The sequence below is a fragment of the Plectropomus leopardus genome, chromosome 16 (assembly GCF_008729295.1).
Source record: "Plectropomus leopardus isolate mb chromosome 16, YSFRI_Pleo_2.0, whole genome shotgun sequence".
Lineage (NCBI taxonomy): Eukaryota > Metazoa > Chordata > Actinopteri > Perciformes > Serranidae > Plectropomus > Plectropomus leopardus.
Window position 1 is genome coordinate 10,405,298 of NC_056478.1, and position 18,630 is coordinate 10,423,927.

Consider the following 18,630-nt stretch of genomic DNA (forward strand, 5'->3'; position numbering starts at 1 on the left):
AGCACAGTGGGCAGTGGGACTCGCCTGCTCCTCACAAGGAAGTAAAGTAATCCAATTAAAACTGGGACTGAACTACATAATGGTGCAGCCTACACAGCTTGTAATAACAGATTTTTACACCACAAGTCAGCTACATTTGGCAACAAGACAAACAAAAGCTCTCCAGCACAGAAACACAACAGTCCATTAGCTTACTACGATCAGCCAGAGGCACATATTGTCCTTCTTCCCCTCTCTTGATACATTTTTCCTGCCTTTGCAACCATCGCCAAAAATCTTTACAACATTGTACCAAATCCAAACATTTCCACATTGTCTCACTCACTTTCGTGCTTTGAAGTTCCCCATGTGTCCGCGGGACTCCGGGGCTCTTGATAATCGCTCTGCCGGCGGATTTCAGCGCATCCATCCCGAGGTGTGTCTGCTCTCCGGCAGGTGGATCCCCCAGTCTCCGCTCCGGACCACAGGGAGGTAAATACAGCAGGCTGGACTCGACGGAGGGAGGATGCGCCAAACTGGGAAAAGGCGAAGAGAGAGCCGGCTGATCCAAGTTACCACCCTGAATTGCTTCCGCTTTCTCCCCCCCAAAAAGAGAGACTGGTAACCGGCTGAGGGTGAAGCACATGCACCTACTGCACCGTCTCCAAAGTTAAGGGCGTGTCCCTCTAACCTTGATGAGCTGACACTAAAAGTGCTCCAGTTTGAGGGAGCGACCTGAATGAAAAATCGTTACTGCATTACAGTGTGAGAGCGACTAACACTGACGAGTGATGATGATAATGAGCTGTCAAATGCACTTTTTGTCTCATAAGATCTTCTGTGGTTTATTGGCCTGTGGTGGTGTTTTGTTATAACATAAAGTGTAATTATCCATCTGACATGTTACAAAAAAAAGTTGCGATTTTAACCCTTTAAAACCTGGATCCGGGTAATCAACATCACTTTTCTTATGCTGCATTCAGATGCCTTCACAAGTATTTAAACCCAAAATCTGAGTAAATTAGTTTGATTTCTTGTGAAAACGATGCGGGAAAAGGCAATGAGCAGTTGTTCCACAGATTGCAATAAATTATAATATTTGGAAAATTATTTTTTATAAAAAGCTTGGGAAAAATGTTAAGCACTTTTTAAGTAATTCAATTTTTGTTTGTTACGTTTTTCCTTTTTTCTATTTTTTTCAGGTTTTTGGGTGATTTTCTTTACTTAATACTTAAAAAAACAATTAATTAATTTATTTATTTATTATTTTTTTTATTATTTTTTGCTATTTTTTTTATTCTTAAGTCATTGCCTAAATCATATTTGGAGTGTCAAACGAGTGTCTGAAAGTTGAAGTCTCCAACTCCCATCATTCCCTGTGTTTTTTCCCAGGCTGGGTTACAGATAACCATAGACATAAATTATGTCATGTGCTGAAACAAAAACAAAAAAGTTTCAGTATTTATTTGCCACAAATAATCATCTAACAACAAAACTGGGCTTCCGTTCAAATGATTGAAGTTTTAATTTCTGTATGTTGGGGCCCTCTACTGATTGCAACCAGTTATTACAGAGTTGTTCCCATCTTCACTGAGTGCACACACACATAAGCATAAGCATGTGTGAGCATGATCATATTTGGGGATATCAGAAGCACTTGTAGGAGTCAAATCCTAAATCAGAACCAACAAGTCCCAAGTTCTAAATTTTACATTTCGAGCCTGAAACAAGTCATAATGTGGTCTTTATCAACTGTAATGCCATTTTAACAACAGAATAATAATAATACATTAAAAACAAACGTTATGAGTGCTTCTTAAAATGTGTATTTATTTGTTGAAACTGAACGCAAGCATAAAACATTAATGTTAATATTGCACTTTGATATCACACTCTTAAATATCAGAATTAATTTTGTATGTTTCTGTCACGTCTTGTATTAAACTCGTCTCAAATGAGCGCGCGCACACACGCCTAATCTGACGCACCAGTTGTATAAAGGACAAATTTGTTGACTTTTTCACAGCAATATAAAAATAGATATTAGAGGGGCAGTCACGATATACTAGGAAAAAGGCATTTTGCCTCGGCCTTTTTAAAGATGTTGTCTTTCATGTGAAAGAGGGTTATTTTAAAGGTTGTTTCATAAATGTGCATCATCAAATCTATACTCATTCAATGGCAGTGTCATAAAGGGCTTAATTACTTTAAAATGGTTCAGTTATTTTTTCTTTCTGTAGATTTCTGTGTTTTCCAAACAAAAGAGGAATAAATAACAACAACAAAAATAAGTAAATAAAAGCATAAAAAGATTGATATCGACTATGGGCAAATTGTTATTTAGACATTTTCGGAACATGTTGTCACGGTTTACACCGCTGGCTCCGTCAGCACTGTCAGCATGGTGACTGCTCCTCTGCATTGAGAACTGTGTTAACCTAAACCTGAACAACCTGAATCAGACTCTGACTCATAGATCCGCTCTGAATATCAAATCCTAAAAGAGGTTACAAGCCAAAACATTTGGGAATCACTGGTCTAAGCTTATTCCACAAACAGCCTGTTTTCACACTTTTTTCGTACCTTTATGTACCAATGCAGTGACGGGAGGAAACATGGAAGCAGTCTGACATATATTAGGAAAATGCTCGCGCGACAGTTTGTATGATATCATAGGCATTAACGCCTCACCATGAATGTACGTCCTTCACGTCTGGTTCCGAACACGCGTCTCTCCAGGCGAAAGGCCGTCCACCAAACCAAACATCCGGTTCCCCGAGACCACTAAGAACCACTTCCTTGTTTAACTTCTTCTTCTTCAGCGCATTGGTCACGTGATCTCAGCCTTTAAAATTATTTGGGATATTAATGAAGCCTAGAGGCCCAAGAGGGATTTTCTGAGCACACATGAGCATAAAAGATTAATAATAACAACATGTGACATAAAAAAAAATGTAATGGAACATAAAAAAAACTTAACAAGGATGTTAAAAGTTATGTTAAGTTAAGTTAAGTTAAGTTAAGTTAAGTTAAGTTAAGTTAAGTTAAGTTAAGTTAAGTTAAGTTAAGTTAAGTTAAGTTAAGTTAAAGTTAAGTTAAGTTAAGTTAAGTTAAGTTAAGTTAAGTTGAACTGGAGAAGCGAGCTCAATGGGGACAAATGATGTGATGCCTCTTTGCCTGTGCCCTGAGGTTATGGGTGAATATTCACACCATATGTATGTGTAGATGCATGTGTTTATGTTCCCTGTTGTCCTGTCCTATGATAGCCAATGTACATAATTTATTACTTACTGATAAATTATACCTTATGAATTGAAAGTTATGTATTCAGTTAAATTTCTTTATATGAACTTATTATGTACCAGTCACTGGTACAACTACTACTGCTATTATTAGTATTAGTATTATTAGTATTATTATCATTTTATAATAATAATAATAACAACAATAATAATAATTATTATTATTAATCTTATACTTTGCAATGTCTTGTATTTTTAGCTTATTTTTGTTTGTTTTTTAAACAAATTTTTAAAAAAAAATATCATTAGTAAGGTACAATATTACAGATTTGTGTTTTTTTTTTTTATTATTATTACCCTTTCCCTCTCCACCCTTTGCATCTCCCCCCTTCCGCAATCCCCTCCCTACTAACAAAAATAATACAGATAAAAAAGAAGAGAAGAGAGAAAAAAAAGTAGAATAAATATGATTTTTAAATATATATATATATATATATATATATATATATATATTTAAAAAAACTTTCTGTATTTTTTGCCATCCTGTTTTTTTTCTTTTTCTATTGTGACCAGTAACTCTTGTGTTGCTATATCGTATATAATTCCTTAAAATGAAAAAATAAATAAATAAATAAATTCTTCAATATTTCGACTGGGGGCCTTAGCAAGACCAAATTCACACAATAAAAGCAAAATGTGCTGTATTGGTAAGCAAGGAACTCTCCAACTCCACTTGAATTCCCACTGAAGAAAAATCAAAGGCTCAAAAATCACATAAAAAAACGTGCGTTGCATTTTCATCCTTCATGGTGAAATCTTTATTTAATTTCTCTCCACAACCCAGCACAGGTTATCATGTCATGTCCGTGTTCATCTCTCACAAGTATTTCACACTCAGGAAGCTAAGCAGAGCATGTATAATCATGTATTTCTCATAAATCATCTAGTAGGGGTTATTAGAGTTTAGCCTGAAGTGGCATGCTGCTGTTGAAATTTTGGTGCTCTGTGATCATTTGAGAGGGTCTTTAGTTTATATTTGATGCTCTCAGCAGCGCACACTACTGCAACTACACCCACTGCAACTACACCCACTGCTGTGCATATATACGAGTGTGTTAATCTGTGTGTGTGTGTGTTATCCTGGACACACAGCGAGAAGTAGAATCATGCAGCTACTTTTAAATTTCTTCAGAAAAAGGCTGCAGTGTTGCTGCCATGTTGTTGCCGCCGATGCGCGCGAGTATCTGCATTAGAATGAGCATTTTTTACAAACTAAAGCAATGTCTCCCTCTCTGGTTTAAAAATAAATAGCCTCTTGAAGGCTGGACTAAAACAAAAGTGACATTGCCTCCTGTCTAATTCAATGGAAGACTGTGGATCTGAGATTAATAGTAATAATTATGTGGTATTTATAAGCCACCAAGTCAATTCGATCGCTGCTGTAATGTCACAGAGCACCTTTTACCCCAATAGAGAACAACAGTTACAGGCTTTTTCCAGATGTTAACTGGTTCACATCAGTGATTGAACAGTGCAGCATGCGTCATCCAATTCAGGTGTGACGACTGCATCTTAAAAATAATGCAGATATGCTTTCAGGTAGGAAAACCTTCCTACTGTCTTGGCTTGGGAAGCATGTGATATTTACTTGCTGACACGATTAGATTCTTCAACCCCCATAAAACAGATCATGCTTGTGGGGGGCCGTTTGTTTGTAAAGGGAGCGGGATGAGGGAGGTGAGGTCACTAAAAGAAGTGTACAGCCAGACGAAAAGAGGGCTTCATGAAATCGATTCATGGCAGAGGGGGAGTAAAGTAGTCTCTATCAGAAAAGGACAACATAGAAAAAAAAACAGACTGAACTAGTCCACTAACATGCTCTCAGTCACTTCTGTTTTTAGATTCATTGATGGATGCTATCCTGTCTGCTTTAACAGTTTCTCCCCCTCCTGTTTATGTCACAGTCTCATGCTATTTGTCTCACACACACACTCACACACTTTCTCATTTGCTCTCTCTAAAACCCGCATCTTCCTTAGAGGCTGGAGCTAGAAGGCAACTGGTGGGAGGGGCCCGTCTTGGAAGCAGGAGGCGGCCTTGGCCAACGATTTTCAGGTCAATCCAGTGACACGTCGGCTCATGGATTTGTTTATTTCCATAAAACCTGACTCATCTTCAACCAAGTACAAATCCTGCACTGGAGGACCTCATATACCGTCTATTTCAAAGACTGGGTAAACTATCCCTTCGTACGTTGGCGTCGCCCCTCCTGGTTTCTCTCTTCCCTCCTGCTCCTCTTCTTCTCCTCCTCCCCGCTCTCGTCTTTCCTCTGAGGCACACAGGTGGTCTTGGGACTGGGGCTGCGATTGTCCCAGTGACTCCACTGACAAGCTTCGGCTAGACAGGATGCTACTTAGGCTGGACTGGCGGGCGCCTCTGGGATGGGTCTCGATTTCCACACGGACCTCAATATTGGTTCCTTCCCTGCAGTGACAGGAAGACAGAAAGAAATCAATATGAAGCTGCCAGGTAAACAAAGTGTTTCTGACTTGAGGACGTTCATGCAAAGAATGTCCCGACGAGTCAAAATCTGCGATATATCAACAACAGGAATCTATACTTAACCCTTTGAACCCTGAGCAAATTGGCTTAATTTCTTTCAAAACATGGAAAAAAGGCAAAGGGCAACAAAATAAGAAAAGACCCAACAATGAACAAAAGTACAAAAAATTACTTAAAATTTGTTTTACAAATTTTAAGTAATTTTTTGTACTTTTTTTTTTTTTTTTGAAGAAGAATTGAAGACTGACCTGGAAGAGCTTAAAAAATATAATTATATTGTAACATAACTTTATATATGTTACCATGATGAGAGGAACATGGATATCTGTGCCAAATTTCATGGCAGTCCATCTAGCAGTGGTTATATAAGGACCAAAGTGGTGGATCTACTGACAGACTAACAACAACCATGCCGTTAACATGGCTAAAAACCCTACCTAAAAACAAAAAGATAAGGGTTGAAACAAAAAGTGGAGAGTCTGAGGCAACATTTACCTTAAAGGAGGCCCTTGCGTGTCATCGAGCTTGCTGTCAGGCACAATAACCACCTCGCAGTCTGATTGGCTGTCCTGCTGGGTGTATCCGTGGTGTTTAGTGGCTTCATCCAATTCCTCATAGCTATCTAGCTCAGGTGGCGTGGTGCTTGTACTGGGGAGGACGCCCACTTCCTGTACACTGACTCTGACTTCCTGGACGCTGGTGTCACTGAGCGTTGGGTTGTTCTGACCCGTCCAGTGGTCACTGACTACATGAGAGAATAGAAGATCTATAAGAGAAGTTGAAACTTCATCAGATCGGGTTGCGGTTGGGGCAAAAATACAATGCACCAATTACTTAATATGACAAGAGTTAACTAAAAATGATTAAATAGCTGTATAATTTGGGATATATGCTTTTCTGCTTTTGTATTTTGCTGCAGATGAATCGTTTAACGTCGCATAAAGACTGGAAACAGGTGGTCTGACTCACGCTCACTAGTGTTAAAAAACAAAGCACCTCTAAAGCTTGTTGATCGACAAATTGCATCTTGTTTGTTTGAACTGTTCACAATCATTAACAGTTACTGTCTCAAGATGTTTCCTGCTACTCCCAATCTTTATGCTAAGCTATGCTAACTGCCTCCTGACTCCAGCTTAATGGTTAACGTGGAAAAATGAGAGTGGTAGCAATTTTCTCATCAACTCTCTGCAAGAAAGCAAAAAGCACATTTCCCAAAATGTCCAACTATTCCTTCAAATCTTGTACTCACAGCTTGCTAAGTCCTCCAGTTGTATTTTGTGTGTTTCAGGGGGCTCACTCTGCGGTCGACACCAGCCGTTCCTACAGAGCGACATGGGGACGACCCCATAGACGTACGTCAGCATTAACGGCACACCCACACCTGCAGGAATCAAGAGAGAAAACAACCCATTACACAGTATGTACAGAATTTAAAGAGAAATAAAAGAGTTCTTTTTGATTTTTGTATTGCACTTCAATAAAGTTGGGGGACTTGTCAGAAACGGGTTTTTAAAATGGTCAAAATCAAAGCTGCAGAGGTAAGAATATGCTGGTATTTAGTCCCTGGTAGACTGAACAGGTTTCAAAGACACTGATTCTAAGACTAATACTGCAACACGCAGTGCTGGGGAAGGTACTTTGAAAATATAGCTTTGCAAGCCTCCAGTTACCTCACACTGGAAGAAGATGCACTAAAGCACAGCGACCCGAAGGAGTAAGATACGATACGATACGATACGATACGATACGATACGATACGATACGATACGATACGATAAGATAATCCTTTATTGATCCCTAGAGGGGAAATTCAAGTTTTGAAGCAGTACAAGGGTCAAAGGTGCATGCATGAAATGTCAAATAGAATAACATATAATAAATAAAAGATCAATATACTGTACAAAAAATACAAATTGAATAAAAAATAGAGGTACATACAATTTTAAAAAGTGGAGGAGTAAAGTGTCGTTTCAGGACAACTGACACATTCTGTGCAGTAGATGGAAGTTAAAGTAACAGTGATGTTAAAAGGTGACACTGTGTGTAGACAGTACAGTGTAGCAGTGCAAATTTTTATCATGAAATAGTGTGCAGTAGTAGACCGAGGTATACTATGGTACAAGGCGCAATATAGTGTAAGTAGCATATTAAGGAGATGGATAGATGTGGTAGATAGATGTTTTTTCAATAACTGATGGAGAAGGGGTGGGATTTAATATGTTTGCACTTCTTCCCGCTCATTTTCGGATATGTCTGAATGTTTGTGTATGTATATATGTGCATTCTTTCATTTCCTTTTTTTTTACATGTTGAAATTTGAATTCAATATCAGTATTACTGCACTGCTCAAAATTAACACAAGAGGGAGCCCCTCCTGCTTCACTGTACACACTATGCTGTTGGATCACACTGATATTTACAGCTTTTCTTGGCATCTAAACCTCAATTTCTATGTAATTGTGTTGTTCCAAATAATGCTGGGTGTTATTAACTTATTTCTCTTTCAGGAAACTATAACCTTGCACATATTTAAATCCATTCTCTTTTAACTGGAGGAAAGCCAATCTAACATTAATCCTCCTTTTTTATGTTTTTATTTTGATCCCTTGCATAATATGTTTATTTTACTTATGTTTGTATATCTATGGCTATTGTGTTATCAGTCTTATCTGTGCCTTGAGAATCTTTCCTTGAGTCTATTCTTATCTACTGTACACGGCCCTTTTTATGTTTGGTTTTTATTTGTCTTCTCGTTTTGTCTACTCGTTTTATTTTCTGATGATAAATGTAAGTCTTCAACATGCAATTTTAATAAAATAATAAAATAGCACATCTCATATTAAGTAAAAATAAAAAAAGAGCAGTGCACAACACCTCTAACAAAGCCATTTTTATTTCACACGTTAGATTTCTCCTCACTCTCCTTCATAACCTTCACAAGCGTTCTTTCAACAAGCCCCCAAACTCGATGAGCAGCAGCCTCCCTCTACGCTGTGTGATTATGCAACCTGTGATTGAGATAGGAATTTGGGAACACAAAGCAGAGTGCCGACCAAACAAAGGGACATCATTAACACAGCGGGAACACTGGGACGCTATTGACTCAGCAACAGGGTGAAATCAGGGCAAGAGGATGAGCCTGCCAGCCACACAGTCCACAACGAGAGAGAGAGACAGACAGACAGAGAGAGAGAGAGAATGTGTGTATGTGAGTTTGAAAGAGAGAAATATGAGAAGGAAAATAACAATCGTAGTGCAGTGAGAACACAAGACAGAAGAGATCTGATGAAACATACGGCAGAGAGAGAAAAATGAGTCTGAAGTGGCGTACAGACAGGGATGCAGAGGGAGGAGATGAGGGTGAAAAGTACGGTGCAGCTAAATGCGTTTGAGTGTGTGTGTGTGTGTGTGTGTGCAGAGGGAGGGCCCATCATAGTGCGGTTCAGTTATGGTCGTGACACTGCAGAGGGAAGCTGAGAAGCTGCTGAAGCCTTTAGGATTCCTGTCACAGCCAGGGAATGTTACCTACTGTAGGAAGTGGCATGAGTCATCGAAATGCACTAAATGTGTGTGTGTGTGTGTGTGTGTGTGTGTGTGTGTGTGTGTGTGTGGTGATGAAATCGAGTTGCGTGTTTGCAGACAGAAACCTAGTTTGTGGGTTTTCATATGGCTGTGCACTAAAGTTTTAGGGTACATTAAGCCTGGATGCGTGCTCAGAAGTGCACAGCTCAGTATTTATTTAACCCTTTAAAACCCAGAGTGACATACATTTTCTCGTGCTGCGTTCAGGTGCCCTTCACAAGCATTTAAACCTCTGAAACCTGACAAATTTGGTTTGATTTCTTTTAAATATAGGGTAAAAAAAATGCAAATTGCAGGAAATTAGTAAAAGCTGAAAAGAAAAATACCTGAATTTTTTAAAAGGGGAAAATTAAAAAAAAAAAACAAAAATGTCCAGAAATCTCTTTTCATGATTATTATAATTATATATTTAAATTCATGTTACAGGAAAAAAAAACTTTTTTTTTTGTTTTTATGGTCCTACTTTCAGTTAATTTTCTTGTATCTTATTTTTATTAATTTCTTGCTAGTTTGTGGGCCAAGTCTTATTATGTCGCTCAGTGGCTTCTCCCCATGTTTTTGCAAAGTGTTTATTAGCTTTACCATTTTCATGTCGGTATGGTAAATGTGAAGATCCTGCAATGTCGTTATCTTAGCCTTGTACAAAGAATAAAACATGCAGAAAAGATGTTTTAAAAAAACCCAACCTGGATAAAGCCATAGAGGTAGAACCCCATTCATTGCTATGACAGCTGCTCAGTAAAGTATGAAGCAAAAAACGGTCTATTTTCATGGAAAGCACCGGGATCTTTCACGTTACTAGGCCCATAGAGCATGTGCACTGAACCTGAGCCGATCTCGGTGGCCTGTTGGTTTAGTTGGTTTTCCATGAAGAAAATCTCATCATAGACTGGGAAAAAGCCAAAGTTATTCGGTCAGAGAGCAACGAGCACTACCGTTGGATAAGGGAGGTAACTGAGATCCGGAAACAGGCCTCAAAGACAGTAAACCAGGACGAGGGGTCACACACATTGTCTGACACCTGGGATGCCGTCCACAAAATACTGTTGGACAACAGGGCGCACGGTCGTCCTGTAAAACCTGACATAAAAGAGCCGACAGGATGTCACAACAACATCACGTGACTCTTCTGAGGAAGACTGCAGGAAGACAGCAGTCAAAACATGTCAAGTGTCCCGGCCCCGAATCAGCGATTGTGTCCTTGTGCTAAGATAAGTTAAATGTAGCGTTGTATTTAGCTTGCAGATATGAGAGTGGTACCAATTGTGTTATCTGACCCTAAAGCACATAAGCTTTTTTCCCAAAATGTTGAACTAATTCTTTAATTTTGGGTTTAGAATGTGTGTGTAGCGTGTGAAAACACGAGAGGTTTCTTTTAAATGTTGATCCTAGACTCATTATTGTGGCAGGGATTATCTGAGACACTCCACAGCCAGCAGCCAGTGTGCTGGTGAAACCCACATGGATTACTGTTATCTTTAATGACTTTTTGAGCTACATGAATACTGCCCTAAGATATGAGAATTTCTGATATAACTACAGATTTACTATTTAAATACAAAGAAATATTTAGCATTAATCCAAATCTGAGTGGTGTCTAGCTTGACAAATCTTGGTACAAAAAAATAAAAGTCACAGCCCAGCAGCTCAGACAGGTGGTATATGTCCGGATTTGGGGGGTGGGAGTAAATACAAATATTGTTACCTGAATTATTTAATTCATATTGGCTTTGTATGATATTTCATTTACCTGTATTAGTTTTTTGTCTTGTAATTCTTTTTTCTGTTATCTTTTATATTATTATGCATCCATTACATTAATTTATACATATATTTTTACCATTATTATTATTATTATTTTATTATTTATCAATTGATTTTTTATGCTTAATGTCCACTAAAGTGGCCTTATACACACCTTATCTACAATGGCTTTATCCAGTGCAGGTGAATGGGATCACAGGGATATATGTTGATGCTGGGGACCTCTTATTTGAATGTATGTTGTTTATTTATTAAGTTGTTTTTTGAATTATTATTATTTTCAAATTTTATTTTTTTGTGAATAATTTGTTCTTTAACATACTTTTAACATCTTGTCATCTGTCATTTGTACGCTTAATAATATTTGTCATGGTTTAGGTTTTTGTAGACACTGTTTTTTTTATATGGAAACAATAAAAGGCATAATTAAAAAAAAAGATATATTGAGCATTTGAATCCTCTTTGGTTTCTGACCTAAACTGCTGTGTTTCTGGACATTGTAACAGTTTTATCCACTTGCTTTGAAAAATTCAGTTTCTGTATCTAATTCTTTACTAATATTGCAAAAACAAGCTATAGGACAGATGGTGGCCATGATGTAGTTTGTTCCTTACCCACAGTGACAGCTGCTATGACCGGCGATACAAACACTGACATCATCACCCCACTCGCCACAGTCAAGTAGTGCTTACTTCCTGAGATATTGTTTTTCTTACAGCGACCATGGACCTGGAAGGTAATAAATGAAACATGAATTAGACAATGGATATTTAATTTGCTCCTTGTTGTTCTCATTCTCTGCAACCACTTGTTCCTGTCACTGATTCGTGTCCAGCGTGCGTGAGGGGAAAGTGGAAACCGTCTGTTAGACCTGTACGAGTTATCACAGAGCTCTGACACAAAGATAAACACACAGGTGGACACTTGTGTCTGCAAACACCTAACAACTTTTCAAGGGATTTTTCTTGCAAACAAATTTATGATGTTGGAATAAAGTCATAAAGTCCTGTGGTCTTGGTATTTGTTGTAACGTGGTCATAAAACCCAATCCAAGCTGTACAGTTTATCTCTAATTCCCAGTCTCCTCCCATTTAAATATTGCAACTAACTAACAGAGGCCAGTTGAGGCGTCAAATTGTAAAGTTTGTACACAAATACAGTTTATCTTTAAAGATTATATTGGTGCCACATTTTCAAAAATGTTACTGTTAATTTTGTCTTTCTAGAGTGATGTGTTTTTGCAGACACATGAGGACTTGTTAATATGTCATATCTCTTAAATAAAGTTCTGTGTATTCTTTTCACCAAAAGCAGGATGGGAAACAGTCTCAAGAGAAATCTAGTTGTAGACTTGCAAATAGCGACCCTGTAAGATCCCTAGTTTTCTTCTTACAGACTGTGATTAATGTCCTAGCCAACCTCATCAGGCAGTTGGCTGACACAGAAGGGTTGTTGACATGCTTAGGCTCACCTGGCCCCCCCCCCCCCCCCCCCAGGCTATAAACGCTGTCTCAGGTGTTAACTCGCTCTATCCCTTCATACAGTAGACACCGTCCCTGCCTTTTGGTTTTGCACCTTCAACACCTCCACAGCACACCTGAATCACACTGTTTATTTTAGTCAGTCTTAATTAAAAAATGTATGTTTTTCTTTATTAAATCTTTTGTGGACTCCCTACTTGTCACAGTTGAGCTAGTTTGTGACACTAAAAACTCACATTGTCTTCAGATTTGAGAGGGTGTCAAACTTTAATGTTTTACAAAATCTTTTCAATATTGCTGTGCCGTTAGTTCGCAACCAGTCGCGAAAAAAGTAAGCACATCCACTCAAATCAGTTATTTGACGTGACACATAATTTAATACCTTGCGGCCCATGTAGATTGGTATGCCCACAATGATGACTGGGATGGCGATGCCCGCTATAAGGGAGATGACCACCGGTGCTCCGAGCAACATGCCCACCTGCCACAGAACCTTGCGGGTCTGAGACCATGGCTTCTTCCCCCAGAATGTACATCCTGAGGGACTGAGACACACAGGAGACAAAACATCTTATTAGACATTTGTGTGAAATTTTGTCAAAATTAGTGTAAGGATTCTTGAGTTATGGCAAAAAAAAAACTGTTTCGTGAGGTCACAGTGACCTTTGAACACCAAAACCTAATCAGTTTGACATTGGGTCCAAATGGATGTTTGTGCCAAATTTTGAGAAAGTCCCCGAAAGCATTATTGGGGTATTACATTCAAGGGAATAAGATGGACATAAGGTCACAGTGACCTTTAACAACCAAAATCTAATCAGTTCATCCTTGAGTCCAAGTGGGTGTTTGTGCCAAATTAGAAGAAACTCCCTGGAGGTGGTCCTGAGATATCATGTTCAAGAGAAGGAGATGGAAAGTGACGTTGAGTCTATATGGACATTTGTGCCAAACTTGAGGAAATTCACCTTCGAGACAATGGGACAGATGGGCAGACAACCTGAAAACATAATCCCCCTGGCCACGGCTATGCAGAGACATAAAAATGCACGACAGGAATGTGCTCCAGTTATTTGATTTTCTTTTAGCATAACAGAAAAACATCTGCATTTCATTATGCAACTCCAACATTAACTGTCTGTCTCATTGTTGTCATAACATCATCACCCAAAATGACCTCAACTCTATTTGTCATTCAGCTCTGTCCTCTCTCCCTCAATTACAGCCATTTGCAGCTACCATTCACACACTCATTTATCTTACGTATTGCTGTGGGATAAATGGAAAAGAAGGTTTATTTATGTCTGTTTATGAAGAATCAGTGCTTTGTCCCCTGAAATGAAGTTACAGGCTCAATAAACGTTGCCTTGAAGTGCTTCTTTAATGCAGTATCTGTCTTTGATGTTGTGCTGTAATTCTAATTGCCAAAGAAAGCAGCACAGCACTGACTAATGCTGTGTGGTCTTAATCAGGCAGCAATTAACTTGTAGGAGCAGCAGTGACAATATGAGCAACACAAAGAGCAGCTAAGGGCTATACTGTTTCTCAAAGCATGGGTTTGTATTTCAGCAGTGAATGTCACTTTGGGGTCCTAAAAGCCTGAGTGGGGAAATTATGGGGAGATACTGAAGTTGTGCTCTGTTGCTCTGAACTGGCAGATTTGCTGCGAGATGCTAAAAGCTTTGCCCTTCTACAGGACGTTCAGTGTGATTTGCAGTGTGAAGGAGAAAGAACGGGGGGAGAAAAGGCAGAGAGATGGTGCTGATTTCCTGCTACAGTGTAGCACATGTGAAGATATTAGAAGAAAGTTCTTTACAAAAATTACCTTAACTCCAAGATTTTGATAGACTCACTGAACAGATTAAAATGCAACATCTGCTTGTGCATGTCACAGCCTAAGAGACAAATTACAAATAACAGCTGGAGAACATCTCCTCACAGCTCACACTCAGCCTTTTCATTTGCTCTATTTACTCCATTATATTTGAGTTTTTGTTTTTGTTTTTTACATCAAATTATATGAATTTATAACCAATATATTGTTGATAGATCTAACTGAACTGAATTGGTGAAGACAGACAATGCGGCTCATGCTGACAAGCACAAAAACTCTCTTTTTCATGTGACACAATACATATGCATGGGGCACATACGACATAAAAATGCTAAATATGTCAAACATTCGTACCTACACATTGTAGTTTTAAAATTGACTAAAATTGAATCTGAAAATGAGCATAGGTGCCCTTCAAACGGTTTCTTCAAATTCTGCTGTTCAGCTTCTGCTGTAGCTAGTCTTGCAGCTTGAGTTGCATAGTCTGCCGCATGGAAATATGGAAGCAGATAGAGCTGATTAATTGATGACAAGTCAGCAGTGACTCCCTTCCAGGACTGGAAAAATCAATGGAAGCCCAGACGAACGGTTTAAAGCAGCACAGTCTCTAAACAATGACACAATGTACGTGCCTTGCAGACTGGCCCAATCTCCGACTGGGTATTGTTTTAAAATAGTACTCAGTAGTACATAGTAGTACTCAGTACTTACCAAACATATGAGTTTTGGCTAAAATGTTACAATTTAAAACTGACCTGAAAGTAAGATTTATCTATGTTCTCTTCAAAGACAGATTCCTTTAAAAAAATATCCTGTAGATTTACTTACAAATGGGAGCTACTGGTCTACCACTGACTCAATCAGTAAGTTAGTTAGTGTTATTTGGTGACTTTTGTGAATCCAAACTAACCCTTTAAACCACCAAAGTGACACAATTACCCAGCTAACTAATCGATGTAATCGATGGAAGATGTCAGTTTTTTTCAATGAATTCTGGCTTTGTAGGGACCACAGCTAAGTCTCAGCTGTAGGTCAGCTCCCCTCCAGAAAGGGCTGTGTGTTTGAGAAGTGAGCATAAAACTGGATAAATGAGACTTGGGTTAATCAGCAACGCCTATGACTTCAATTCATCCAGAATTTCCTCCATTTTTGGTTTCTTCTACACAGGTTGAGTAATTGATAAACAAATTGTCATTTGGGGGATGAGCTATTCCTTTCATCGTCAACCAAATAAAAGTGTAATTGCCTGTTTTTAAATATGAAGCATGAGTGTGAACTGAGTACCTGAGGTAGTGCACGTCGGTGATCTCCTGCATACAAAGCCAGCAGAACTGACAGGCACACACAGTGCAGTTCATACGGTTACAGCTGCCGTCATTGGTCTTCATGATGTAGGCACCACAGCGAGGGCACGCTTTGATCTCCTCTGCATCTTCAGCAACAGAGTCAATGTGTGAGGGGTGGCCACAAAACATCATTTCATCCAGACAAAAAGAACAAAATAATATATTCTGGCAGTAAATGTTTGGAATAAAGACACAAAGACAAGCTTCGGCAGCTGTTAGTCTCACCTCCTCCAGGTTCTTCATTGAAGACGTACAGCGTGGAGGCATCGTTGCCGCCTGAAGTGTGGCGGGCTCGCTGACGCCGGGCCTGGTCACACGTCTGGTTGGGGTGCCAAAGCTGCCGACAGTGGTAGCAGAACTCTGTGTCACATCCTTCGCGGCCGCAGCTCAGCTTGGGACACTCTGCACAGCCGTAAGCTATCACTGCATAGCTGAGGAGAGAGAGAAACTGCAGATGAAAATGATGGGCATCATTAATATGTACTATTTTGTACTATGTACTATATTTACTTCATTTTTTCCCCCTTGAACCAAGGAAAACTTCTAAAGGATTCTGTGTAACACTCTGAAATACGTCCCTCAGTTTAAGAGAAATTAAGCCTTATGTTTCATACTAAAGGAGAAAACTCAAGGTGCTTTGTGCAACTTGCTCCAGGTCCTTATCCATGGAGTGAGCTGTGTTGAGCTGCCATGTTTCTACAGAAGCCCAGAAGGGACAAACAAGACACTGACTCTAAATAAGGCTATCTGTGTTTTTGCGTCGGCCACCAAAGTTAGCAGCCACTCTGTGAAGAGCTAAACAGCTCCGTAAAAACACTGACTTTTTTAAAGTGAAACAACTTTATTCAAAGCTTTAACCAATTTTAATCACTTGGTGCGTTTGTTTTGGAGAAGAAGACACCTCTATGGATGAGGGCCTGTGTCCACACTGAGGAGACCATTATTCAAACACTTCATAAAAGAGTGCCCCTTATTTTATTTTTTTTAATGACGCACTTCAAGCGGGTTTTGTTTCTTTGAATGGCATCTCGACATTAAAATTAGTTAGGAAGCTAACATGGTACTATGTCAACAAAGAAAGAGGCAGCAGTGACATCGACAGCGCCTTTCTGAAAAATTCTGCCGGGAGCAGTCATCCAAAAAAGGTAGAACGCTGTGAAAAAAGTGCATAACGCTTTTTCTCTCGACAGCCACATACACAGCAACATACACTGAAACTATTAAAATAAAACAAAATTTTAAAACACTGGCACTGAGAAAATAAAGATTTTTAAAGTGAAACTGCTTTTTCAGTGTTTTTCCTGGTTATGGAGAAGAGGTGATCTCTGCGAATAATTCATTTCCCAGTAAAAACCTCCTGAATGACACTGAAGGAATTTTAACATGGAGTTCACACTCGGCACAAAAGTTTCGGCAGGCGGCAATCCGTCCTCACCGCTAGATGTCACTAAATCCTACACACTGATCCTTTAAATCAAGGCGCTCTCCCTGCTCACTATTCCACTCTGTTGCTATAAGATGTTGAGCTGAGACTCATTGAAGTTTAATTCAAACTTCACAGCTTTGGTTTGCTGACTGGAATATCTATGAAAAGCTGCAGTTAGTCTCTCATCGAATGCTTGATCTCCTTGTATTGCTCATGCGTTCAGCCTGGTGAAGCACACTGAATTCATTCGTTGTTGTCTTTGCTCACATATAGCACATTTGTTGACAGTGAATCGCAGCTCAAAGAGAGATACAACTATCTGTGTGACTGCTTTCCACAGTTCAACACCTGAACCAGAAATAAGTCCATCCTCAGATCCCGAGCAGTCGTTACAAGGAGCTTAGCGCTCATGGACATAATCCTCAGAGGGATCATTAACATAAATTTTAATATGCAAAAGATCATGTGATTAATGATCAAATACAAGTTAAAGTTACTGTGAATGATCTGTGGTGCCTTCAGGATCCAGGCAGCAATGCTCTGCTGTGAAGTATCTGAAAAGCTCCTCCAGGCGTTTTTTTTTCCTTTTGGCATCTCCAGCTTTATGTGGTTCTCAGGTTTGTCAGAGAGGTAGATGAATGAGACAGGCTGAGGGCCACACACACATAAGAGGATAATTAGACGGCTGCCTGGATCCCACGTCGGTGTCAGACTAGATTTAAACAGCTTGTGTCTGATTGTCGAGTCAAACCCTTTTGGCTGAACAACAAAGCCAGTGTGGGCCTGCTCATGCATAAAAACATTTCCAGGTATCAGTGAGTATAGTTATCAAAGAAAGCAGCAATAATTGGATTATTTAGATATTAAAGACCTTTGCACACTGCGTCCTGCAAAGATTTATTAATAGGTTTTGACAGAATACACAGCAACAACAGATTACACTATTGAAATGAATTGCTGCACTTTTATTCCTAACCCATGTACTCTATCACAAAGAGATCAAAGCTTTCTAAAAGTCTTTTGGAAAACACATCTGTTTATACACTCATATATTTATTCTTTAATAATAAAATTTTTCTGCTTATATATGTCTATATATATATATATATATATATATATATATATATATATATATATATATATATATATTCAAAAGTTTAAAAAAGTACTGGATACAAGATGCCTGTTGAGCTTCACAGGTTATATGTTGGGTTGCAGGTGTTCTGAGTAAGTTAGTCATTGACGTAGGTGGATTGGACATCAGTGGTAGGATATGGCTTGTATATCCCCTTTTATTTTACTATTTTTCCTCATATTGCTTTTATGTATTGTATTTGTTTTACAAATGGAAAACATGGCCAGTATTCCCTCAGATATTGTTGTGTACATATGGAAAGTACACATTATCGAGAGCTAA

At 38.9% G+C, this 18,630-nt stretch overlaps 2 protein-coding genes across 5 annotated transcripts in view; both read right to left on the reverse strand.

Annotated features, from left to right (window-relative positions):
* Positions 1 to 562, reverse strand: part of si:dkey-71h2.2 (low density lipoprotein receptor adapter protein 1) — a 56,556-nt gene extending 55,994 nt beyond the window's left edge. Inside the window, 2 exon segments of the mRNA XM_042503872.1 lie at positions 326 to 352; positions 355 to 562. Of these exon segments, the coding sequence (XP_042359806.1) occupies positions 326 to 352; positions 355 to 409 (82 nt within the window). The 5' untranslated portion in view covers positions 410 to 562.
* A 3,465-nt stretch (positions 563 to 4,027) lies between these two features.
* si:ch211-278j3.3 (E3 ubiquitin-protein ligase RNF19B) overlaps positions 4,028 to 18,630 on the reverse strand; it is a 34,693-nt gene continuing 20,090 nt past the window's right edge. For 2 of the 4 annotated variants that reach the window (XM_042502905.1, XM_042502904.1), the window contains 7 exons: positions 16,013 to 16,218; positions 15,726 to 15,873; positions 12,993 to 13,155; positions 11,744 to 11,858; positions 7,033 to 7,164; positions 6,279 to 6,549; positions 4,028 to 5,705 (listed from right to left, as the gene is read on the reverse strand). In XM_042502905.1, coding sequence (XP_042358839.1) covers positions 5,429 to 5,705; positions 6,279 to 6,549; positions 7,033 to 7,164; positions 11,744 to 11,858; positions 12,993 to 13,155; positions 15,726 to 15,873; positions 16,013 to 16,218 — 1,312 coding nt within the window. In that variant the 3' untranslated portion in view covers positions 4,028 to 5,428. The remainder of the gene's footprint in view (positions 5,706 to 6,278; positions 6,550 to 7,032; positions 7,165 to 11,743; positions 11,859 to 12,992; positions 13,156 to 15,725; positions 15,874 to 16,012; positions 16,219 to 18,630) is intronic. The other 2 variants (XM_042502906.1, XM_042502907.1) reach the window with 2 other exon arrangements.